Source organism: Esox lucius, chromosome 16 (genome assembly GCF_011004845.1).
Source record: "Esox lucius isolate fEsoLuc1 chromosome 16, fEsoLuc1.pri, whole genome shotgun sequence".
Lineage (NCBI taxonomy): Eukaryota > Metazoa > Chordata > Actinopteri > Esociformes > Esocidae > Esox > Esox lucius.
In genome coordinates, this window is record NC_047584.1 from 19052489 (window position 1) to 19079375 (window position 26887).

Consider the following 26887-nt stretch of genomic DNA (forward strand, 5'->3'; position numbering starts at 1 on the left):
GCCAAAGGGTTGAAAAAATGCTATTGTTGTTTTGAGACTTTTTTTGCTTGTTTTCAGATTTCTCTGAAAACAATGAGCATATAAAAATCATAAAAAGTGTTTTGTTTAGAACTATTTAAATCAATGTTGGCTGGCTACATTGAATAGCTGCAGATCACAATCTTTCTACATTCACAACACTCCCTAAAATGCACACACTTTTGTTCCTGACGTCAATGTTTCATGTACTAAGACGGGGCTGTGAATGTTTAGTTTAGTAGGTAGGGTGGGTGAAATTGGTGGGTTTTTGGCTTTTAAAAAGTTCAGTTGTCGTTTTTTGCGGAATTTAATAATATAACATTGATTGGCAATATTAAGTCAATGAGTTGTTTACAAGATTACAATGTGAAACATATTGTCATGGATGATGAAAGTTGCTTTCTCAAAGCAGATACGGAATGGCTGGATTTCTGTTTCTTCAGTGGCATGTACAGGTCAGTAGTCTGTGCTTTGCTGCAGTGCTGCTGACTTTGCAGTTATGTTTCCTGCAATCACACTAATGGGCCCCTTCTCCAGCTCACCTCCAAGACCCCAGCATGTTCATACAGATAGAAAAATAAGACTTTCAAAGAAAACACAGGCCTAAAATAATGAGATTCTTCAAGTGCTCTGAAATCTAACAGAAAACTGTGACATTTGAGTTTGAACCTGGTGACTTTTTAACAATACAAAGACAAATGAAGACCCAAATGCTCTATTCCTCCCATTACACAGATGTAATTTTCCTGTATTAGCCTAATTTCTGTCTTGATAATGACAGGGGCGCTAACTACTCCCTTCTCTCTTTCTAAGTTGTAGGAAGTCTTTGAAATAACTTAAAGAACCACAAGCTTCTCACTCAATGCAAGAGTGTCAAGGCCTTTTCCGAATGAAAAATGAACAACGGAGGGTAAATAAAGCAATATGACCAGACGGACCAGGAATTCACCGAATAAGTGTCAGCCGCAGAGAAAAAATGAAGCATTTACCTGTTCCTAATCTCATTTCATGATGGCTTCCCGTGGATATCGGACTCCTCCATGAATGAGCTTGATGCTCCAGCTGCTGGTCCCAGATGAGAAATGGTGTCGCTCCACCGGGCCAGTCTTAAGATCTGACAGTGGGATGGGAACCAAGGCAACAGATCAACAGCAGGCTGATATCTGGCTACTTACTGTCCCAAATGTTTAGAATACATCACACATTATTTTCATACAGTATGCATGTCCTTCCACTGTAATAATGCTTGATGGGTAAAATATTGTGCCGGCATACATATTCCAGTGGGTAAAACGGCCAGCATTTTCATTCAACTTCACTGTATTTACCTGAAAAAATTGCCTGAAAGTTTGGCTATAATTCTAAGATACATATATATATATATATATATATATATATATACACACACACACACACACACACACACATACATACACAGATATTAGATAATATATTCCAATAATATAATAATAATAATATTCCAAATACAAATACAAATCTGTTTATTTTGTCAGTATAGTTATCCAAAAAGGAGAATTGTCTGTCCATAAAAAAAAGGAAATATGACATTGAAACTGCCGGTCACTCTCACCATTGAGGCTTGTGTTATGTCCCTGAAGGATAGAGACTGTAAATCCCAATTTTGAAAAGAAGAAAAGGAAAATAAGTGTGGATTAGGAAAGGGGATGAGGCGGGGTTTCTGAAGACCCCACTATTTAACCATTAGACAAGCAAAATGGAGAAAGGAGAAAACAGCTTAAAGAAACCAGCACCATAGATAATTGATTTAGGATGTAATGGTAATCGCAAGATGAAACCTCAACAGGGGAACAAAGAAGACATCTTTACATTTTTGGTGATTTGACTTTGCTCGCAGACAGAAGAATCCTGCAAGTTGAAGCATTTTGCAGTTCCAGCCTTCAGTGCTGGCTACTGAAGCGCCTTACAAGCTGTGCCCCAGGGAAACAGCTTGGAGGCAGCTTCACCACAATGACTAGGAGGTTATGCAACATCAGGATGGAGAATATCCATCTACCCAATGCTGTGAGCGGGGACTGGGACAAAAGTGTGCCGCCACACAAAATCACAGCAAAATTCAGTTCCAAACTATAACAGCAGTTCCAGCTGAATACATGGGAATCAGCAGAGATAAGAGAGAGTCATTTTGAGAGAATAATCAAAAATAATGCAGTGTAGTTTGCAATATCTACTGTACAGTTTGTGGACAGAGCCTTCAAAAATTATTGTCACTCTTGATAAAGATGAGCAAAAAAGGCTATGAAAAGAAAAACAAAAAAAAATCTAAAGAAATCTAACCTTTGGGTTAAATTGTTCAAACAAAGAATATGTTTTTTCAAAAACATGTCACGATTATTGGCACATCTAGAAATGCTTGTATAACAAATGTAATAGAAGTAAATTTCTACTGATGCATATTTAAACCATCTGAGTCATTAGGAACTCTTAATTGGTCATGACATCCTGTTTCAGTAGGGTATAATTCTGCAGTGACACATATGCAGGATGATATACTCCTTTATTCATCTATCAACATGGGAAATGTCAAGCTAAAACAAATTAAATGCAACTAGAAGTTATTGAACTTCATAAATTAAGCAATGGCTATAAACAAAATCGACATGCCTGGAAATACACTCTGCATCATTAGGGCAATAATTAATATGTTTAAATCAACTGGACCTGTAATGAACCTGCCTGGATGAGGACCCAGGTGCATTTTGTCCCCACGCAGAATGAGAAGAATAATATGAGAGGCAAACCAGACTTGTTCACCATACCCTTACAGAGGTCAGTCACGAGGCTCAGAATATATATCTTAATGACACCCTAAAACAAGATGGACATACATGCTCACTATGCTTCGTGACAATGAGACTCCCGACCACACGCAAAAGAGATGAAGGGGACAGCATTAGGAACAATCAGTAGGTAACAGCAGTAACAAATAATTCCAAAAGAAACATATCCCATGTCTAGGCACCTAAAGCACAGCCAGAGCCTGTGGCTCCTCCCACTGCAACAAGCACATCAAACTCCTGGGTGCTGCATAAGGTTATTAGCAGGAGCTGCCTGGATGGGAGTTCGTCTTGGAAGGCCCTGTTCACCTGTTTAAGTCGAGCCTAGACCGTCCACGCAAACAAACCAGTCATCCATTTCATTGTCATATGACTCCAGGGGACAGTACACATTAATAAATGTGTTTCATTATTATGCATATGTCTTCACATTTTCTATGATGGATTTTTTTTTTTTTGGGGGGGGGGGGGGGGGCGACTATGCATTTTCTGTGGAGAAAAAAAATGTCAGACACCAGCAAGGAATAAAAAACTATAAATCACATGCTAATTTATAACAACCCCCCATAGGCCTACCCCACCCTATTTCAAAATCTTGTCCATCTAGCCTAGATTAATGACAAAATTTGCATGTCACATTTAATGTAACATTGTACAATACTAAAAATATATTGATAGAGAAACTAAAAACAAACAAACACAACAGCCTAAATAAAATACAGTATACAATAATAGAGTAATATCCTAAATTATCTCCAGATGATCTGCAACAAAACACCCAACAGGCAAATACCGCAATAGAAATCCATCACAATAACTACTGTACCACTAATGAAATGTGAGGTAGAATACCAGTAGCATAACTTCTAAGGAGTTCATAGCATTTCAACTATGTGGAAGTTCACCTGTTTTTGTTTGTATTAAGTGAGCGACGTAAGGCAACCATGGTTCTACTTGCTATTACAAAGGTTCCTTTGATTGCTTTTTGGAGCGCCATGCCTCCATGCCTGTTACACAACATACAATTAGGGAGGCAGTATGCAACTTTCGCATTAAGTAGCCTAACTGTTAGGAGCATTACACCAGGGACACAAATGTTGCTTGATCGAATGTTGAGGAGAACATTTTATTTGTATTTCTTATCAGTGCTCTGCACTTGAGAAAGGCAGTTAACCAGAATTGATTGACGGGGCCAAATCTGGTAGACCACAGCGGTTAGGTTAGGCTAAAAGTTCAATTTTGTTTGGACATTGTGCCATCTTGTGCAATTGATGTCTAAACTATTTAAATCCCTTATCCTTTATTACTGGACATAAATGGTAGATAATATCATAAAAATATGTTTTTTGTAGGTTCTGTTTGCTTAAACTTCTGGAAGTGGTTCTCAACTTCCTGACTTCTCCTAGTTTTGTTGGGTTTGGTATTCTACCCGGATCAACAGTGGTGGTTTGTGTATATTTGTTTCTGTTACCATTGATCTCAACCAGCCTATTGCACTGTGGCCAGAACAGACTCATCAGCACTACAAGTTTGAATGTGTTGGAAGAAGGCGGGAAAATGCTGTCATCCTGCTGCTTAAGGAGAAAGCCATGCAGCTTATGCAAAGCTTGAGCCAATTCCCTCATCCCTTCTAGATTACTTAAGAAGGACCCAAAATGGAATCACAGCAAATTATGGAGCAAAGATGCAATAACAGCAAACAGAGGCAGAGGCTCATGTTTAATCTATTTCTGCTTCCAATATGGATGAAAAATAATTAGTTAATTCAAATAACAGAGGGAGGATTGGGAGTAATATTATATCACATCAAATATCTATTCCTTAAAAATAAGACCAAAACAGGAACTAAATTCATATAATTTGGATCTCCTTGTCTTTCACAACCATTGGGCAAAATTATTCATCAGAAAATATAAAAAATAAACGATTGGTTTCCTTGATTTTCATTCGAGCACAACCCAACAGGCAATTGATTGTGGTATCAAGGACACCTGCAGGTTCGGAATACATTTGGAGTTAGAAAGAAAGGAAAAAACAGTCCAACTAGGAAATATTGCCCCACGACATGAATATGCAGGAACTCGATACCAGCAGTGTCATTGCTAATGTTGCTGCCAATTACAGAGTATGTCATGACACTGTGATTCATGAATATTCATCACTGACTGATATAGAGGCAGTGCAATGCAAAGGCCTCTATCCCCAGTTTACTGTCTCATTGTGAATGGTGAACAGGTACCTCCATCATACCATGGCGGCGCCTTCCAGCTGCAAGACAAGCTGTTCCATAAGGCATTGCTAGTTAACAGTATGTTATATAAAGGCGTATTAAAGTGATGAAGTGCTCCCTGGCTCTAAAGAGCAGGCATTAAAGCATATTAAGTAGACATTTAAGCTTGTAAAGTGGGAATGCAGAAATGAAGGGAAGACATAGGGCATAGGAATGCCTTTGGGGTGAAATTGTTCAGAAAGTTAAAATTCTGTCCGGTCCATGTCATGAAGTTTGTCAGTTCTATCAACAAATATATTAAAAAGGCATAGCCCCAGAACTAATAGATTAGCCTAAATCCATGTGGCTGTGAAACTTTTAGCAGTAACAAAGGCAGATACTGGGAAGAACATAACACTGCCACTCAGACTTCCTCAGGAATAGGGGTATAGCACAAAATTCGGGGCCCTGTACATAGACGGTCTCTGAGGGCCCCTCGCCTCTTTATTCAAGATTCAAACTTTTTCGAGGGCCCCTCTGCACATAGGGCCCTATATAATTAGTACCGCGTTTCCCCCGGTTCCACGCCACTGCTCAGGAGCATATGTACAGGAAATAAAACACTTAAAGACAACTCTAAGTATGAATAGCCTAGCTACAACTCCCCTCATCCTGAACCTGACTTATAAAGCATTCAGGAAGGACATGGGACATGCAGGTATTTCAATATTACTGTTTTGTTGCTAGGGTATTTACTAAAGAGAAGCAAAAGTACATAATGTATCCATTTAGGCAGTTTCGTTAACCTCACTATTATTTCTCATTGACGTGATTGTTATGACATGGCAGCATGGCGAGAAGTGGCTAATAAGCAAGTTAACCGAAGCACAGAGACAGCCACAGGTTCATCACGCATTCCAAAGCAGAATGAGATGGCCCTGAAGCGCCCTGAACCTAGGGGTGCATCTGACACGTCATTACGTAGAAGGGTAAACAGTGCCTATGTCATGGCGGATATCCTGCTAAAAATGAAAGAACTTACAGTACAGCTCTTACGAAGTCTCGTTCAGCGAAGCAATCAAGCTGCACAAACCCCAGTATCGATTATTGCAGAGCGTGAAAAGAAGTTGACAACCTGGTAGGCGTCCCGTTGCTAGCAACAACTTATTGTCAGTCAAACAAGACAGCAAACAAACCAATCAAAACGGCGTTAAGAGAGGTCTTTGCTTACATTTTACGTAGAAACCTACCGCACACCTCCTGCCCTGCCCCAGCTCTCCATACTGTGTTGGACAACTGTGTGTAAAGAAGATTGAACACCACGCGCAGTATATGGTGGAGGCTGGCATATCAGGCCATAAGCAGTCATGTAATGATGGTTTCCAGGACCAGCAACGACTTTCTCGTCTGTCAATACAAAGAGCATGCAGAAGTGAGCCCACTGTCTAGGAAGCGCGCGTACACACAGACACACACACAGACACAAACTCAATGTCCAATTTGTCATAAGAAGCGGTAATATCCTCACTGGTCAATAAAAGACACTGTGCAATCCTGTCTGTTCACGCACGCACACATTTTAACGTGATTGGCACTGTCACTACAAATTCCATCCACCTCAAATATAAATAATTTTCAGGAAATATCTTTGCCCTGGTTTGATTACATATGATTAGCTCCCCACGTCCAAATGATTGTCAATTAATTGTGCATATAAATGAGGTACTTAGTTATTCTACAGTAAAATGGGCAATTAAACGGCTAATTGTATTTTCATTCTAAACTTTAATTGGTAAATTGATAACAGTAGATTAAGGAATACCAATAGGCTAATAATATACAATAACTAACCACTGAGACTATCAGAATAAAATTGTTGGACTTTTATTCCAAATACAGTACACAAACACCAAATTGTAGCATATTTCCTTTTTTGGATAATAATGTTTGTATGCATGTATTAGACCTGAAATTCTGCAGTGTTGGAGGGTCCCACTATATTACACCCGGTTAACTACAGTGATAAAATACAGTTTAATGGGAAATTGTAATCAGTAATGTAACTTTTGAAGCATTCGTGACCCAATAATGTGACCTGATCACTGTTGCATAACTGTTCCCTTAAGAGGCATTAGAGGAAGACAAAAAGTATTCATCGAGCATGTTTGAGACTTCATATGTGTTCTCTGATTTGTGGTTATACACTTTCTCAGGTGGAACAAACTTTGAATGTTGAATTGAAATTAATTAAAAAAACAAAACGGGTTTAAAATATCAAAATGTGTAAACATCCTTTATGACTTTGAAACTAACAAGAAAAAAATGATATAACAATTGTAATATTTCATGATGTCCAATTCCCATTATAACCTTGATTCATTGCAGCAACTCCACAGCAGATTACGGAGTGCTGAAGATCTCGTCAAGCCGTTCTGCTTATCACACCACTGGCTCAACCTGGGAGTTTTGAATGGTGAATACACAAATGATTGAGAGTGCATTCTCTGGCCAACAAAAACATTTGAGCTCACGGGCACCCGACCTACTGCAAGGACTTTCTAGATTGCGACAAGACAAGGCAGGCGTCTGGCATCGTAACCACCCTTTGCTGAGCAGATTTGAACTGCCCTTTGCAGGCCCACCAGGCCCTGTGCGTATGTCGCGACCAGGATTTGAACTCTGTCCTGGCAATGGCTTAGACCATTGCTCCGCTCAAAAGGCCTTTACTGGTAACTGGCTGCAGTTAAGTTACATTATATTAATATATATATATATAAAACTGGTTATCAGATACACTATATCACCCTGGTGAAACGTATAGGTTGTCTACCCTAAAACTATTTGGGAAACTTTACAATTCACTCACCATACAAGAAAACAGGCATTATCATAGGTATTATTGATAGGCTGATAACCAATCCATAATAAAAAATGTAATGTATTTTTTTATGAACCCTTTCAAATGGTTAAATGCAGAGATTCTACTCTCTGCAAACACTTGCCTGTTTCCGGAAAGCTTTACTTGACTAATATATTTCAGGATCTAATGGACCTAGGATAACATCTTCCAAAATTCCCATAAGCTGATGTCTGTCTGCATTTACAACATTGGATTTCCCTTTATCTTTGTGTTTACATTTTTTTTTTAGGTGTACTGTTTGTATTCTAGTGTATCCAAGTCCATGGTAAAATGGGATTGGTTGATCTATGGGGGATGAACAATAGTGTCCTCTAGAGGTGAGTGCAACCATGAAGTGTTGTTTGGGTTCTCTTGTAGTTCACTTATTACTATGTAATTACTGTAGTAGGAGAACAAGAGAGCTCACTGATCATGGACTAAGTTTGTTTATACTCCCATGGGAATATGGACTAAAATTAACACATATACCTATGCATTATTTAAAAAAAATCTAACTATGTGTTGGTAGTATGCTATTATATTGCATGCAAACTCATTACCCCAATGCTGGATAAGACTATTCAAGAACTTCCATACCTTGTCCTATGTAGTGTATTCATGCAACTAACAGGTCATGGGAACACATTTTAAGTAAGCCTTTGTGGATACGCGTGCATCTAGGCCTGGACGTAAAGATCATGTAATAAAACTTCTACTGTACAGGAACAATAGGACAAGGTCTATTTTTGGAGGTCTGTTGACTGCGTCAAAGCCTGCGTTTTCTGCGTCACTCTCTATTCTGTGCTCTCCCTATCGCGTTTCCCTTTCTCGAATAAATTGGCTCAGCCATGACAACTGGCCCTCCACACTTAATAATGAGTTCAACCCACCCCTTTATAGTCTGCTCATGACTCAACCAGCAGAAGAGAACATGACTGAAGGCCTGTGAAAGGTAGGCCTCACACCCACGCGATTATGAAGTCTATATTTGGAGTCCAATTGAAATCTATCGTTTAGTTTAAAGATAGCCAGGAAAAATATTGACCCACCGAGCATTATCTAACCAAACAAGTGCTAACCCGCTCTTGAGTCCACTGCGGGCTGATTGTGACATGCATGTATAAACAAATCATGGCCACTCAAACATTATTGAATCTAGAACAAATATTACTTTCGTCAAAAAGTAATCATACGCTATTAAAAACGGTTTATACCGTATGTTGAGACTGACACATAGACTGACACATTGCGACAGAGCTTTACCTGATCAATTCGTGCAAACGTCTGTGGTCTGCTATGCGTCTTTCCTAGGTTTTTGGAACACCTGGCTGCTGTTTCGTAACACCTAAGGTGATACCTGGTTTAGGATGGACATCATGTTCATCATAAACAGACGACAGGCCTTCGTTCTGTCTAAACAGAATGGCACAGTAAAGTTGTACTTCAATATATATTCAAATGCAATTTAAATATCCCGGTGTCCATGTAAATGGTTTTCATATAGTTTTTATTGAATAGAATCCAAAAAGGGAACAGTCTCCGTTGCAGTAATACACAGACTTAGCTACGGGCTCCGGGTCGGTTTGGACTGTGTTCCAAAACGGATTGGTGCATGTCACTGGCGACGCAGATGACGTTGAGATGTGAAACACGTGGGCTGTGGTGCCCAGAGCTCACATAAACAAAGGCACATTGGCAGACTCGGTAGTCGATGGTTGTATCGCGCGCAGTGCTCTCAGAGGAAGTCATACAGATTGCTTGGTATTGTACGCTATATTTTCGCTCACGCTTTGGAGCTTTTTGCAGATTTGAAGAACACTATCTACATGCTTTATGCATGGATTGACAACCACGTTTCTGGTGTGAAAGAAGGTAGGGTGGTTCATTTTAATACGCCATATTATTATTAGTTTATTAACCTTTATGTTTTGGGGATTTTATAGTTTTTTCATCTTTATATAATGTATTAGGAGGTGTACACGTTTAACATTCCATTCACTTTAACACATTATTTCTTATATTATAATTTGTCTTTTTAAGAATTGTACCATTGTGCACTGGGATTGGTAGCCTTCTAAAAATGAGAATTGCAAAATGTTGCACTGAGTGTTCCGCGTTACTTAGCAAATGAGAAGTTGCGAAAGTCACTGAGGTCCTTGCCATGCAGAGTGGGCGTTCAGAAACTGTCTATGAACTTCTAACTTCTCGATTAGAAATGTCATGCATGGCAACTGTGAAGCGTGGGCTTAAGAAGCTCATACTTGCGGTTTTGTAATTTATCTTTTGTCATTAAAGCTACAGTCTAACCTAAGACACAGCAATTGGGAGCTTGATTGTCTAACTTGACTATAACGGGTTATTGGAGTACATTAATACACCTTCCTTTGCGTTTTCAAACGAATTTAAGTTAAAGTTATCTATTTCATTAGGGGAAGATTCCAGAAAAGAGACGCTTTCTTGAATCCTGACCCCATAAAACTCCAGACAACATTATCCATTTCAAGTGTCACCGAAAAACCGTCCCGAGATTAAAGGTAGGAAAGATATTTGTCTGTTATAATGAATTACTGTAAATAACTAGTCCTACAACTTTTATTACGAAATTTTAAAGTGGAAAAATACGACTGAAATAGCTTATCTAAACATATGTTCCGGAACTAAATTGTTTGCAACCATTTTTATTTTGTAGATGTAATTCCATGTCGACACTTTGGGGCGTGCAAAGGGATTTTAACAGGAACATTTTGCCACTTTTGTTTCAGCCATGCCCTGCGTTCAGGCTCAGTATGGGTCATCACCACAAGGAGCCAGCCCCGCTTCGCAGAGCTACAGCTACCACACCGCTGGAGAATACAGCTGTGACTTCTTAACACCGGAGTTTGTTAAGTTTAGTATGGACCTGACCAACACAGAGATATCAGCTACTACTTCTCTCCCTAGTTTCAGTACATTCATGGACAACTATACCACCAGTTACGACGTTAAACCGCCCTGTCTTTATCAAATGCCCCATTCTGGAGAGCAGTCCTCTATTAAAGTCGAGGACGTCCAGATGCACAGCTATCATCAGCAGAGTCACTTGCCGCCTCAGTCGGAAGAGATGATGGCTCACTCCGGCTCCATGTACTTCAAACCGTCCTCACCTCATGCCCCAAGTACACCAAACTTCCAGGTTCAGCCCAATCACATGTGGGAGGACCCTGGGTCCCTCCACAGTTTTCACCAGAACTATGTGGCAGCAACCTCTCATATGATAGACCAGCGCAAGAACCCGGTGTCAAGGCTGTCGTTATTCTCCTTTAAACAGTCCCCCCCTGGTACCCCTGTGTCGAGTTGCCAGATGCGATTCGATGGCCCACTGCACGTCTCGATGACCCACGACAACCCAGGATCACATCGGAGCTTAGACAGCCAGAGCTTTGCAGTACCCAGTGCTCTAAGGAAACAGGCCGGGTTAGCCTTCCCTCACTCCCTACAGCTCGGCCATGGACACCAGTTGATGGACAGCCAAGTTCATTCGCCCCCATCCCGAGGGTCACCGTCAAACGAGGGTCTGTGTGCAGTGTGTGGGGACAACGCCGCTTGCCAGCATTATGGAGTGAGAACCTGCGAGGGTTGCAAAGGATTTTTTAAGGTGGGGAGTCGTTCATTGTGAATTTTGCAATCTAATTATTGCAATTATTGGGCCTGGATTATTATTGCCAGGCCATTGTTATATTAGTATTTTAATAGTCGTATTGGTTGGAGTAGGCCCATTTATGACAATTGCAATATAATATTTGGATATCATTTGGATATAGTTTTCTTTTCTGGTTTGGACCAGCAAGGGTCACATTCCCCATGGCAAATTTGAGTAGTCATTTTATTTTCACCCACTGATTCAATAGCTTGATCCTACCTCTTTAAATAGAGGTCGTCTCAGAAGGCCGTAATAATATGAATGCCCACGGATTTGTATTTACTGAATGTCTACCACTCCGGTTCCTCACATATATAACTGCCTAAAACTAGAACGATCGATGTTGCTGAATAGAGGATGCTGTTACGATTTTGGGCATCCTCTATATAACGCATGCGGAATTAATACCAACTTTCTATGTATTTTACAGGCGTTTTTTTGTTTATGCTAAAAGCCTGTTGTCTTCTTTTTTTGCAGCGCACTGTTCAAAAAAATGCTAAATATGTGTGTTTAGCAAACAAAAATTGTCCTGTCGATAAACGCCGAAGAAACCGTTGCCAATACTGCCGTTTCCAGAAGTGCCTTGTTGTCGGAATGGTCAAAGAGGGTACGAACATATTATAGTCATGATCATTGTTTCTGTGTCCGTGCATTGTAACTGCAACTACGCATTAAGTTTGTGCGTAAAGCAAAGTTGAGCCTTTTACGCACAACAGTCAAAGTTAAATTACAATTTATTGTTTCTTGTTTTTCACTCAACAGTTGTCAGGACTGCTAGTCTAAAAGGTCGACGAGGCCGTCTACCCTCCAAACCTAAAAGTCCCCAAGACCCCTCACCACCCTCGCCGCCTGTCAGTCTCATAAGTGCTCTTGTTAGGGCCCATGTCGATTCCAACCCGTCTATGTCTGGCCTGGACTACTCAATAGTGAGTTTAACATTCCATTCACTTTAATAAATTGTTTATGAACATAAACAATGTACTGTTGATTTAGCCCATTATTACATTGAAAATATAACGTTTTTAGTTTATATTAGGGATTTTAGATTTGCGATAGAAAAAGTTTTTTGTGAGACTCAGTCTTACAAAAACTAAGGTTTGCATTCTTAACTTTGTCGTTACTTTAAGTTGGCATGGATCTTAAGTAAATTGCTTTGAAATAGAGAACTCAATAAAAAGAAGACATGAATTTAATAGTAAAAAAAGCACTACCCTCCTAGAAATAGGCTTTGCAATTTCACGGGTTATATATTTTAAAGGACCTCATTAAGCCCTGTTGAAATTAAATTCCAGTTTCAGGCTAACCCTGACTACCAAATGACTGGAGACGACACTCAGCACATTCAGCAGTTCTATGATCTCCTGACGGGTTCCATGGAGATTATCCGAGGTTGGGCTGAGAAGATCCCGGGGTTTTCTGATCTTCCGAAACAGGATAAAGATCTCCTCTTCGAATCAGCTTTCCTGGAACTTTTTGTTCTGAGGCTGGCATACAGGTAAGCTTGGTAATGATGAAATAACCTCGACTATAATAAAGATCATCCCCCTTCAAGCTCCACTGCTTTGGCTTTTATTAGCTACCCAATAATTAGGAGCCTCTTAAATCCCCATTTATTGCTCAAGGTAATTAATGACACTTTGTTATTAATTGCAGGTCCAACCCAGTGGAAGGCAAACTCATTTTTTGCAACGGAGTGGTCTTGCACCGGCTGCAGTGCGTCCGAGGATTTGGAGAATGGATTGACTCGATTGTGGAGTTTTCCTCCAACCTACAAAGCATGAACATCGATATATCAGCATTCTCCTGCATCGCCGCTCTTGCCATGGTAACAGGTGCGCAGTTACAGAATCTCCTTGATTATAGTCATTTCCAAATGGTAGATGGTTTAAATTAATTAAATATACCAACATTTTGCTAATTATGTTTTGTTATTTTCACATTACAGAAAGGCATGGGCTTAAGGAACCCAAGAGGGTTGAAGAACTTCAAAACAAGATAGTGAACTGCCTAAAAGACCAAGTCACGTTCAATGGCGGATCCTTGAATCGTCCGAACTACCTGTCAAAACTTTTGGGAAAGCTTCCTGAACTTCGCACGCTATGTACACAAGGTCTGCAGCGTATCTTCTACTTAAAACTCGAAGACTTGGTTCCTCCGCCAGCAATAATTGACAAACTTTTCCTCGACACTCTACCTTTTTAAATTGACTTTTAAACGGACTTTTAACGAGACCTCAAAGAACTTCCACAGACTCTGTTTGAGTCAGCCTGACAGATTTTTAAGATTTTATCTCTGAATATTTGCAAGCTCCGTAGTACAATCCCCTGCATTCATACTAAGGATCCATTAAATTGACACAGTGAAGAGTGAGCAAATTGGGTTCATAAAACCCACAAATGTTGGATTTTTTAAAAATGTATTTATAAATGTTACCCCAAAAATATTGTGAGTAGCCAACGATCCACACCAGGGAAAGTCTCCAAGACTTCTCTTGACTTTATTGTGGATATTCTCCACGAAGTTAAAAACTTTCTTGCAACTCTTATTCCTTATTGTTGACTAAACACCTGCTCCATTGATAATGCATACTGATATGTAATATATTCCATTTATATATACACTTATGATAGATGATGTGATGCGTCCAATGCGTCAATTTATAACACGTGTAAAAAGTTCGTTAATGACAAAAAACATTTTTTCTTTTATGACTTGTGCCTATGTGTTTCTGTCAGGATCCCAGAGATATGAAAGTATTTCGAAAAGACAACGCATGTTGTAGGTTTTTATAGGCACTTGCTGTCGAGGTGATGTCTATATTATACATTATATTCCGGACACTATGTAGTCTGATAGATTTTATAAAGATTCGTAGTACTGGCACAACCTTTTATGTATGACGCATATGTGAAAAAGTATCTCCATCTGTATAGATTAAGAGGGACCCATGGTGTTTGTAAAACTGTCAGACATTCCTTGTTTGTATGTGTTGTAAGTATTGTTGCTGTTGAATATAAACGTTTCTATATTTATTATTTCTATTGCCGAAAGCTACATTAAGCATGGAGCAATTTAAATTATTTAAAACCATCATAATTCATGCTGAGCACGTTGTCTATGTTTTATGTCTTATAGACGTCTAGATAGTTATAATTTCACACATTTAAAATTGAAAAATTCGTCCTATATAAAAGATAAATAAGTGTGCGGTACATCCTTTGCCTTCATGGTGTATTTTAGTAGGCTATTGCAATGCATTCGGTGCCGAATCCCAAACGTTTAGAGAGAAAGAGATATTTAATGTTTACAAATAAATCTTTGAAATCATTTTTCTTGAGAAACAATTCATCTTAACTGATTTTTGCTTGAAAATACAGGTGCATCTAAATGCAATGATTCATTTAGTAAATTATTGCTTTCACTTAATTCAGATTTTACATTTTCACAAATTATTTTTCGGTTTCATGAAACATTTGTATTTGCTCAGGTTAATGAGAAATCCGAAATTACTCATTTGTCTGGGATTACAGTAAATATTGGGTTGCATTGAAATGTACTTCACATAAGATAACCAATAGTCAGAATAAGCATGATTGCTATGGTGTAGTAGGCTAGTCTTTCATTGACGTAGGAGATGTATGATTACATTTATTTTGTTTTTACTTGCTAAAACATGAATAACTAAAATACGTCGGAACTCTACTGAATATTATTGGATAAAACGTTTAATTTCGTTGTTTCGAATTTGTCATGGCCAATGCGTAGACTAATCTGTAGTCTATAGCCTAGGCCTATACTAAAAAAAACGAGTCCAAGAAGTATTCAGGACATAGTCATTTAAAGAAAAGTGGCTTGCTGATTTTGCGTCCATTTAGGTTCATAATTTGAAGGTCCATGCCTTCAAATATAAAATTAAATAAATGACAGACGAAAACATAAAAATAAGATATTTCCATGTCTTCTCATGCAAGCAGTACTAACAATTCGGAACTTGAAATGCTGAAAGGAGGAGGCAGTTATCAATCCAAAAACAGTTGGATGGACATGCCATCATGTCTGACAGCTTGTAATAATTTATAGAAAATAGTAGGCTGTTCTGTCAAAAATGCAATGTAGTCTAAATCAAATTTAATGTGGACAAAATAATGGGAAATATAACTGAAAAATGTAGATTTTTTTTTTTTAAACAAAATTAAAAGAAAAACAGTAGCATTCAATTTCTGAAAGATTGATATTAGGGCTATTACTTTGGATTAAGAGAAAGCATACCATAGGTGAATAACGAAATAAATAGTAATTATTTGTGATCATTAGCATTAATTCGACTATTTACTATTAATATATAAAAAAACATTGAAGTTCAAGCTATGTTAGTCTATTGCTTGCTTTATGTTAGAGGCGCCAATTGAAATATTACAGGTCTCTAATTTGTTTAATACGTGACGACCCAGTTTTAGTTGCCAGTTGTTACAGAGGTGTACAAACAAACTTCTTGAGCGGTATACAGTGTGTAGCCTCTACAGAAAACTGTTCAAACTGAAAACTTATAACATATAAAATGAAATTATTTTAATTTTACATTATGAAAGTTGTTTGTGCAAAGCGCAGTTTTGCCGCATCATCGCACAAAATCCTTAAACTTGTACGCTACTGTTGAAATGTTCTGAGGTTCATTTTGGATCAGCAGCCGATCTGGAAGGCACCTTTAAGACCAACAAAAATAGTTCAATTTCAGACTACATGGGCATGTGTATCTCACGGAATGTGAATCTCACTGATAACTATCCTAAGAAATTAAGAGAATGAAGTTGATCCCTATCGTGTCACTAAATACGTTGCAGAATCTGCCACGATTGGTGGAGGGGAAATGTAGGGCATAGTTCCACTGATGCTACGTTACATCTCCCAATCTCAGAAATAACTTTTATTTTTACATAAATGTGTGCATATAGTAAATTAGAATCGTTTTACAAAATTTGGAATCGATGTAATGAGGGTATTTCAAATGTTTAAACCAATTCTTGGGATATCAGATGGATATTTAATACCAGACCAATGCATTTCTCACCATGTAAATCATTTATGTCATAATATTCCCCCAGGGAATTCCACTGTTAATTCCTGGCAGCAGCGGTAGTTTATTCTGAACTTCCCTGATTTTTCTTTAAACTACCACACCGGAGAACCAGACATTGCACTTAACTTGAGTTTCTCATAGTGGCCTGTCTTTATTGGTTTGCTGGCGTATTGCATAAACCTCAAGTAATCAACAGTCAACATTGACAACATGACTTGGAGATAAAATAGGCTATGTTTTCTGAAATAGCTCACAATTGAAGCTCCACAGACGAAATTAGGAAACCACAGGCGAATACCCAAACAGGCAATAGCGTTGGTTGCATGACTTCTTAACTAATGTCACTGCTGGTCGCATCACTCTGTCCTAAAAGAGAATTGATGTGAGCCTCCGAGGCTATGTCTGGGTCTTACCCACAACGGAACATGATTTGTCATATGATCAACATAGCAGCAGTACAGCTCCACTTGAAAGTTCTTCGCAGAGGGCTATAAATTGTCGAAATAATTAGATCTTTACTGCAAAGTGCTAATTCCAAGACAAATTGGGATTACATTACATTCAGAACCGGTTTCGTGACATTTAGCAGATATGTTGAAAGGGGTGCTTTGTCGCAAGTTCTTTTCTGTTGATTCCAACTACAGTTTCGTTCGGAGATGTATGTCTCTTCACAAAGAAACATGACATATGTATGTATCAAAATATTTTTGACAGTGTCTGAGCATGAATACAAATGCAAGGGGATTTCAAGTCAAATCCCATTTAGGTCTTCAACGTAATCACCATACCTCATTTCAAGGATTTTACTTTTTTTTAATTCTATGATTTCCTAATCCAATGTAACTTATAATTTATGGCATTTTAATCTTACAGCATTATAGCTCATCCTCAGAGTGATGCAAGTGCATGTCTGTTTTTAAAATAAAAGGAGCTGAGATTGAGAGCCAGAAATAGCATGCTTATGGTGTTTGTAAAAGATGGTGCAGAGCCCAGATGTCTTCTGCTAAGTGCTAGCACCTGTGCTGAGAATGCTTTCAAATTATAAGGGTATGGGCTCATCCTCAGAGAGTGCTTCCAGTTCAGAGGGCTACTATTAAGTCCTGCAGACCAGGTCAGGATAAATGCAGTTTTTTCTCCTTATTCTGTGAATTCCTTCAATCTCTCACAATTCATTTTTTGTATTTGACCAAGATTCGCTTCCCCAGGCTGAAATGTTAGAACCTTATCAAAACTTATTTAAAGACATTTCACTAACCTACAAGTAGAACAGATGATTTCAAGGGAATAGGACCAGTGGGGACGAGGGAGGGCGTATTAGAAGCAGCTAAACTGGTCCCCCAAAACAGTTAAAATATTTTAAATGCCCCACCATATAAATCACACTACGCCTTGGATGCTTTCTTGACTTTTATGACATCATACAATACAATATACATTCCGCAGTAAATATTAGTTGCATGCTGCCAAGAGCATAAACACAGTGATTGTAGAATAACTGCCAATAGATGCCATTTGTTGATGTTCTATTTGGTTTATGACCCCTGGTATTTTAGATTTTCTGCAAAACATATCCATATAAACTAAATGTACATTTGAATGTTACAGTTTTAAACACCACAATCAGTGTATTTGTTGTCTCCTTTGTGTGACTAACCAATTATATAAAATTCACATTGTAATTTGATTAACTTTGCTAGACCTAAGATATATTATCGTCAACCCTTTTTATGAATCCAGTTTACCTTTGGTAACCCTGCTAGAAGTTGTGGGTCAAGGGTCTACTCTTGACTGTGAGTACGCTGGATTAGGTCATGCAGTCTCTTCATTTCATAGTACTTCATAACACTTTACAGCACTTCATAACACTCCATAGCAATCCAGGTGAAGGAAGGATCCCTAGTAACAAGTTACCTTACCAGCTAAAATGCACTCGATTATTACTTATAGGACATCTTTTAAATTAGAAAATGAAGTCTGCAAAGAAAATACATTATAATACCTGTTTTCTACATGCCATTCATTCAGCATCGAGAAAAGATGCAAGTTTAAGTTGGAGAAAGTCTGACCACTGTTCAGAGATTATGAAGACTGACAAAATGGGTTGGATGGACCTTTTTTGTGATACTCTTAAAGGGAAAGTAGTTTAATAATGTTACTGATATTGTGTAATCCAAAAATAATAGCACTGATAATTCCTTTGAACCTGTAACATATTTAATTTAGAAAGTAACGTAACCAACCCTGATAGTGTTTCATAAGATGCCACTATACCACATGAAATTACATGCTCCTTGATAATACTTTACATTCTTTTTTTGTTCCGGTGTGACACCTCTGAACTGTCTTTAGCTTATATCAAAAGCTTCTTTCTGTTTTTGAAAGATACCCTGAATATCTGTCACAAAAACATTTTACTCCATTCAGGGATAAAACTAAACAAAAATATGAACGCAACATGCAACAACTGCTGCCACACCTGTCAGGTGGATGAATTTGGTCTTGGCAAAGGACAAATGCACCCAAGCTGGGATATAAACAAATTTCTTCACAACATTGAGGGAAATCGTTTTTTTTGTGAGAACTGAACATTTTGTTTTTGTGCATAAAATATGGCTCCAGGACGCATGGCCAGTGTTTGCTGTGGCTGCTTAATGGAATGAACTTGTGACTGCAGTTTGAAAGGCAGAGGTGAACAAGCTTCTCTTCTGCTGAAGCCCACAGACCTACCACATTGTTAAACTATGTTTAGTTGCCCTCACCCCTAATCTTTTCCCTTCCAAATAATAATCCCTTTACAGTACAACCTGGGTTTACTTTGGCAATATTTAGATTGGAAAGTGTTTAAATGAGCATGAGGCACTGTGGATTTCTGATCAAATTATGTTTAGTGAAGTTTGTGTCAAACCTGTAGCACAGAAAACAGTCAAGACATACAATACCTTGGACAGAAGTGGCTGGAGCCTCCACAGGCATTGTCTCGCCCTGACACACAGAGGCTTTATCATTCCTAGGACTAAACAGACAATCGATGTATGGCGAATGAAGGGAAGTGACATGCTGTGAATGATGAGGAGCCAAAAATCAAAGTCCTCTGTCCTCCTCAACTCTAATGGCCATCAGCAAGCGGGACAGGACCAGCAAAATGAGGTTAATCATTTGCAAAGATCCTTTTAAAGAAGATTGACTGGATTTGATGCCCAGTCACATCACTCATAAATATTTACTTCCTATTAACAGCTGTGGCTAGTCTGTTATTGCACATTGATTTCTGATGGATGTTGTTAAATTATTATTTCAAGTGTGGTCAGCACATGGAAATCCATTAATGCAATACTTGAACTAGGGCTCAATTGTGCTGGCAACAAGGAATTATTCATGCAATGCGATTGATAGAGTTATCTGGCTGGAGGTGGTGACCAAAATGTTTTAAAGATAGTTATTAATATGAATAACATCAATAGCATAGATATTTTGACCAAACATGCCAGAATTTGTAATATAATGTACAATATAACCGCTTTATTTTCAAGTTTTCAGAAGCAACATGAAGCAGTATTGAACATTTCAACCTTGTCCTTTGACCTTATTGACTAAATAAAAGAGGACATTTCCTTTATGGAAATAGTTAATGTTTCCTAGGGCAGACATGTTTCCGATTCAATTAGTTTTAATGAACCCACTGCTCACTGTTCAGTGAGGTAGAAAAAACAGCCATAAACGGTGGATGGTAAAAGAGGAGATATTAAGATCTGACGGAGAGTGTGTATTTCTAAGTGGCGAAAAAATGCTTAAGTCTGTCTGGTAGGAGTTAGTGGCTAAGAGGCAGTGGGTTGTGTAATGCATTCGATCTTCAGGGCAAAGCTCGAGGACAGGAAGGAGCGAGAACACGAACGTATAAGAAGCCATTTGTGAAGGGCCCAGTTCAGATTAATATGAAAAAAATATCTGACATAAAATGCCATAAATCAGGAAATCAATGTGTAATCCATGTAAAAATGACCCTTTGTAACAAATAAACGGGTAAAAAATGTTTGTGTAGTTTGCGTGACGTAAATTGTTGTTTTCAAAAAGGAGACCACCCATTTACACTTCAGCACGTTCTGATGACTAGATTGGATGCATGGTTGCAAACTATCAGTCGGTCTGAGGTCATCATGCAAAATGTCAACTTGCTCAGATGCATTGGCTTCCTACCAAAATGAATTTGCCCTGAACCTGTGATCTGATTTTCCCTCTCCTGCTTCACCATGTGTATAGAATGTCTCAAACACAGCCACGCACATGTAATACCTTCATGTTGTCAAGTTAATTGTGCATGGTTGTATTTCATAGACTTCTCAGTCAAAAGCAGTGGGACAAACACTGGTGGCTCTGATTATCTCTGTGTTGAATTGTGGACAATAGTAAGTATTAGAAATAATATTTGGGTGGGAGCGAGTGGGAATGACCTAATGTACTAAGCAACTTCAGTATTTCTCTCGGTCGAACTAATTGTGCTATCATCAATGTCATCTTAGGAATACAGGGTGAAGCAAAGCTCTGGAAATTAAAAAAATGACTTCCGTTTTCAAGTTTGAACTCAGAGTATGATACTGAGTCAGTTGTCAGAATACAGCTAATGTCCGGCATTTTTATTTAGGACACAAAAGCAGAATCATGCCCCACGGATATTGCAGTAACTTTGTCATATGGCACATCCAAATGCAAGGCCTATGGCCAAATCTAAAGAAAACAGAGGAAATATTTTTGCCTGTTATGACATGACAGTTTTTGAAAGTTCAAGCAGAAAACCAATTATAATGAGCAGTGCAAAGCCTGAAGCCCATCCATGCTGCTCATAGATAATAAAACTAGAGGAGGGAGAGAAAATAAGACTTGCAGTAAGCCACTGCTTATAGCTGGTGGAGCTATCCACCCAACACTGCAGATCATATAAATAGTCATATAAATAGTGTCTGTTTGCTGTTGAGTTTCCAAGCAGCTGCATTCTAGTACAGATCAAATCAAATCAGGATTAGAAAGTAAAAGAGCACGGTTTAAGGTAATCTATCCCACAGGAGCCCAGGTCCGATTCATCAAACAAAGCTTACAACTACACTATATCCAACACCCCAAGTGTTTTCACCACTGAATGGCTAGAGACATACATACATACATACATACATACATACATCCTTGAAATTATTTATGAACTACGTCAGTAGATATTGCGAGCATCGAGGGTTCCACCATCCCACTAGTTAGATTGGTTAGCCTGTGTGTACTATAGTGTCTGACCGCGAGCGTGTGTGCTCTTCGGCGTACGTTTGTATGTAGGTTCGGAGGGAACGGTTGTTATGCAAACACACGTGGGTCACACGGCGCACTCTGTGATAGACGCAGGCTCCTGTACACGCTCTGTATGACCACGTCTCCACTCAAGAGAATCCAGCGATTGTACAGCTTCTGTTTCAGCGGCTGTGCTCTTCCTGGTCCTTTGTGGAGGTCTCCATGGAGCCTTCTCAGGGTTGAGGGTCAGGGGAATGCAGGGCGATGTGGGGGGGGTAGGAGCGTGTCACGGCAGACAGGGGAGATCCAGCGCTGGCTTTACCAGAGCTTTGTCATATCACCAGGAGATTAGGAACAGACACATGTCAACCCCTTCAGAGCCTGCTGTAATAAAACACCTGCCAACGGCCAACACTCTGGATCCACTGAACGGCAGCACCGTGCACAGTCCCACAACACTGGGGCTAACCCAGGAGCTGATGATAACTTACTGTGGTTGTTTCAATTTTGATACGGTTACAAGAGTTTAGGGTGCTCCAAAAAAAAAGACAGTGTAATATTTGAAGGCATAATTTGTCTCGTAATCATGGTTGAACCGATCCCAAGACAAAACCGAATACATATCAGATGTATATGTCTCTATTCACAGATTAATTGAATAAAACATTTACATGACTATAGAGAAAATAGCAAAGATATGAATCAAATAAAGTGAGATTTCAAGAATATGGATGTTTTACATTAAGAGTGCTAACAAAAATGCTCAGCCCGTGAACACACATTCACAAGCTTTGTTCTTCATGAGTGAGTTCCTTTTCAATAAGAGAACGAGAAGGACAAAGTCTCAAAGAGGGTTTTAACCATGTGCGGGATCAAGGTCAATCAACCTAGCCAACCTAGAAGCTCTTCAGAAATATGGACTAGGCACCAGGGATATTTTCCCAACAAAAAGCCACAAGAAGTGTGCAGAGAACACTAGAATCACTGACCTTCAAACAAGCTTTCCATCCATATGGAGTATGGCAGACATGCACAATCCATCAAAAATGCACATGAACTTTCCTCTTCAAATACTTCTTGCTTGAATAACAGTCAGTGGCTCAGATGTGAATATTGCATAGACCTACACAGACAGCAATTATTTTGAATCCACAGAAAGTAGAAAAGCAACTCAATGATGTGCAAATATATGTTTAGGATACACAATCTTAAAAAAATACAAAAAATTACATTGTCTGACATGTGGTTTATAGCTCCCTGATACCAACCTTACCTTTGGAAGACTAATTAATGCATTTCTTTAAGGTAAATTGATAATATTTATAACATTTGCCCCATAGTTTAAAAAAAACACTTTATTGTGAAACCAACAGAAGTGAAAAATAGAATCAATAAAATGTATATAACAAATCTGGGTCCTGTATAGTAGACATAAAATTGCCATTCCAGTCTCCCCCACTTTCAGGAATGGAAAGATCAGTGTTAATTTCCAGGCTGTCTTTGATTGGGTGAACCTGGCTCCGTCTCGCACGACATGGCCACCACAGGTCAGTGGCTGGTGCAGCGTACCATGAAACAAACAAATAGAAAAAGGCACCTTGTGGCACTCTACTTTCACCAGCGTGCGACTGCAAGCCTGCCAGGTCCCTGTGATGAAGACCTGCGCCTCAGAAGGGAGGGAGGAGAAAAGGGAGAGAGAGAACGGGTGTGGGAGAAGGAGGGGTGAGAGGCAAAGAGGGCAGCCCAGGGAAAGAGAGGGGAGAGAAGGAGTGTCAGTGCAGGAGGTGTGGGAAAGAAGGGGTGGGGGCCCGAACGAGAGAGGGATTGGGAGAGCAGGAGAGACAGGCCGATCATCCAGTGATAAGATGTGGAAAATAAGTCTGATTATCACAGAAGGCTGAAAGACTCAGACAGTTGGGAGTCATCTCAAAACTCAGGAGGGGAGATGGAAGACAAGAGGTCACAATTATAACCCGTCTGCTCGTTTCCCCTCCTCCCCATGAAGTAATATATTCGGGTAGTTCCTGTACGGCACGGGGAGGGGGGGGGGGTTCTAATTAAGGGTGGTGGGAATTCTGACACATGTGAAGCAGAGATCAATATTTAGCGCCATAATCAGCAAATGCCTGATGGTTTGACAGTGTCATTGTGGTGTTTCGGGAACTCTCCATTGCTCAGCGGGACAGGTGAATGTAGGCCTTGCTCCAACCGGCTGGCGGATTCCTCTCCCAGCCATCATGAATCACAGAAAGTAATGCCTCTTTTGCTCCATTTTGTCTTGTTTTCTTATCTTCATTCATCCTTTTAAAAGAGAAAAGGCATCTCTGTCAGACCGGGCTAGTGGACGCTAATAGCAAGGAGCACAAAGAAAGTGAAAAATGAAAGCGAGAAACACTTTGCAGAATGACCGGACTAAGGTGGGTCATACAGTACCAAAGCAGCTTTACACTGGCCACTTATCTACTGTAGATTCAGGAAACTCAGTTGGGGTCATCTGACAAAGAGACTCAATTCAGGGAAGAGATTTGATGAAACATATTTGGTAAAACATATTTGAAAAACAACTTTATTTGAGAATATTATGTTCAGTACCTTATACAGTACCTCTCTATAAACATGTTACAAATATAATATGCTTTCTTAAAGAATAATTTGCAGTGTGTCATAATTTCTTTGCAGGGATGAAGTGCCACTACATGCTGCATTCAATATCAAAATGTGTCACAGCCTGTCGTGATGGGGAGGCTCCAACAGGCAGTTAATATTGGCCCTGCATTGCCTCGGGCTAAGGTAAGTGAGTACCAGCAAATCATTCCTTGGCTCTAGTGACTCCTTCAGGTGGTTTTGTGGTCTGCGAATTGTGGTGGAGCTAGGAGTGCAGAAGAAGCAGAGTAGTTTGGATATGTCCCAATTTTCGACTCTCCAGAGCAGGAGTTAGGAGTTGCCTTGATAACAGGAGGTTGTAAACACTAGACATCACACAAAAGGGAGAAAAATAAGGTAAACATTTGAAAGAAGAGTATTCACAAAGGCATGCACACACACACAGACAGGCACACACACTTTCCCACACATAAAGTGCAACATTTCCAACAAGTGAACCGCACTCCAGCGCTGACACCGCCCCTGATTTACCACACAGACGGACTGAGTACCAGGAACAAGGTGTTGTTGCGAGAGGAGAGGGCGAAGGGGGAGGGCAACCAAGGGGTCCCATGTCTCCCCCCCATGTCATCCCATCTCCCTGTTCCTGTACGTCGCTGACACGTACGGGGGTGCTAACCACCCCAAGTTGCTCCAATTAAGGGCCGTCCCACTGTGCTGTCCATTGCTCGGAGTGCTCGGGCGGGTGACAAGAAATGGTCTGGGATCTGTCTCTCTGGTGACATAACGAAGGAATTTTAAGGAGGGATAGTGAAGCAAACACAAGGCTGCATGCTGGGCTCAGATAGGTAGATAACGAAGAGCATCCGTAAATGAGTGGCAGCCACCAAGGCATTGAAGATTCTCTAATTACTAGCTGCAATCTATCTAAGTCAGTGGCCTTCTAATTTGATTTATCAGAATGCATGAAACCCCTTGGAATGATGCCCTTATTAGAAGGACACAGTTGACGGTGGGGGGGGGGGGGGGGGGGGGGCGGGGGGGGCGGACAAGAGGTCTTTCGAGGGGAGGAGGGACCTTGGGATTTAAGCATCCATTACAGTCAAAGAGAGAATTAATAGTTATTAATCCAGACAAACATGGCTGCCTTCCTTCCTCCTGCTTTCCCATTTGGGCACACGCACACAAAACACAAACACACAGATGCATTACCAGTAAAAGGAATCAAAATGTACCCTGAAAAGGAAGATGTAGCAATAAACAAGGCGAAGAACAACAGAGAAAACCCATAAATATATTTGACCAGGCGTAGTCCTATTATTTAGTAGAACCGCAGCTCAAAGGTCTTTAACTCTTTAACCGAATTCCTGTCTGCCAAATTCAATTGCTGTCAGTCTTCCGGGGCCCACAATGTAATATGTGCATTTTGATTTGATTTTGCCTCAAAATACATACATATACATATTGTTTATTTGGTTATCGAGAGAAAAAAATCAATACTTATATCTGTACCTTGTCAGTTCTAAACGCATCATGAGATAGCAAAACAGCCCTCTAATTTCATTTGGCCAAACCACATAGGTTGTTAAATTCTGTGCTATTAAAGATTTCCAACATTTACAATGTCTCTTTTGCCCATTGGTTACTGTAGTTTGTCTCCCACTAAGGAAAATGAACCTTTTATAGATCAAGAAATGTAATTTGGAAAGTTCAAACTCTTAACAAATTACAATGAATCAAAGCTGCAACTTGCTGGCATCATTGATTTGAGAAGGAATTCTACCATTGCAAAGTTTTCCAGAAGTAACTGAAAATAACTGTGAGACCTAACCCCCAAAACATCTGTAATGCTGATTAACTCATAGCTTGCAATGTTCCTTGACAATGTTGTTGGTTTTATGTGGGACTTGAGGTAATCTAGTCAGGTTTAAAAAACGATTGCTGCTTTGTTGAAGGGGATAGTTTCATGGTGCTGTTGTCACACTGTCAGTCATAAAGAAACAGTATGTGGACAGACAGTTGAGAGGTCTACACTCCTCCCATCTCCAGCCTTTAAACATCCCTTTCTCAGCAAGACAGCTATGTGTTCGGTGCCAGTCAACTCCTTAGCAATGCTCCCCCGTCATTCTTGCAAAGTGTCTGGAAGGAGGAGGTATTATTGTGAGCAATACAGTGAGATCCAAAAGGTACATTGCGATGGGTCCAACCCCCTTTTTCAATAGGGAAAAGCCAATATGTGTACAAAAGCATCTGGACAGCAAATTCATCAGCATTACTTGAATGGAGGAACAAGTTCATACAGCATTACATGGCTGAC

General features: G+C 39.6%; 1 protein-coding gene across 2 annotated transcripts; it reads left to right on the forward strand.

Moving 5' to 3' along the window:
- The first annotated feature begins 9646 nt into the window (after positions 1-9646).
- Positions 9647-14908, forward strand: nr4a2a (nuclear receptor subfamily 4, group A, member 2a). 2 transcript variants are annotated; one of them, XM_010890797.3, is made up of 8 exons: positions 9647-9814; positions 10372-10476; positions 10705-11576; positions 12099-12228; positions 12384-12547; positions 12914-13116; positions 13275-13453; positions 13567-14908. In XM_010890797.3, the coding sequence occupies exons 3-8, from the start codon at positions 10707-10709 to the stop codon at positions 13821-13823; spliced, it is 1803 nt and encodes a 600-aa protein (XP_010889099.1). In that variant the 5' UTR covers positions 9647-9814; positions 10372-10476; positions 10705-10706; the 3' UTR covers positions 13824-14908. The 2 variants fall into 2 exon arrangements, with proteins under 2 accessions (XP_010889099.1, XP_019910158.1); XM_020054599.2 differs by lacking the exon at positions 10372-10476.
- Positions 14909-26887: the final 11979 nt, after the last annotated feature.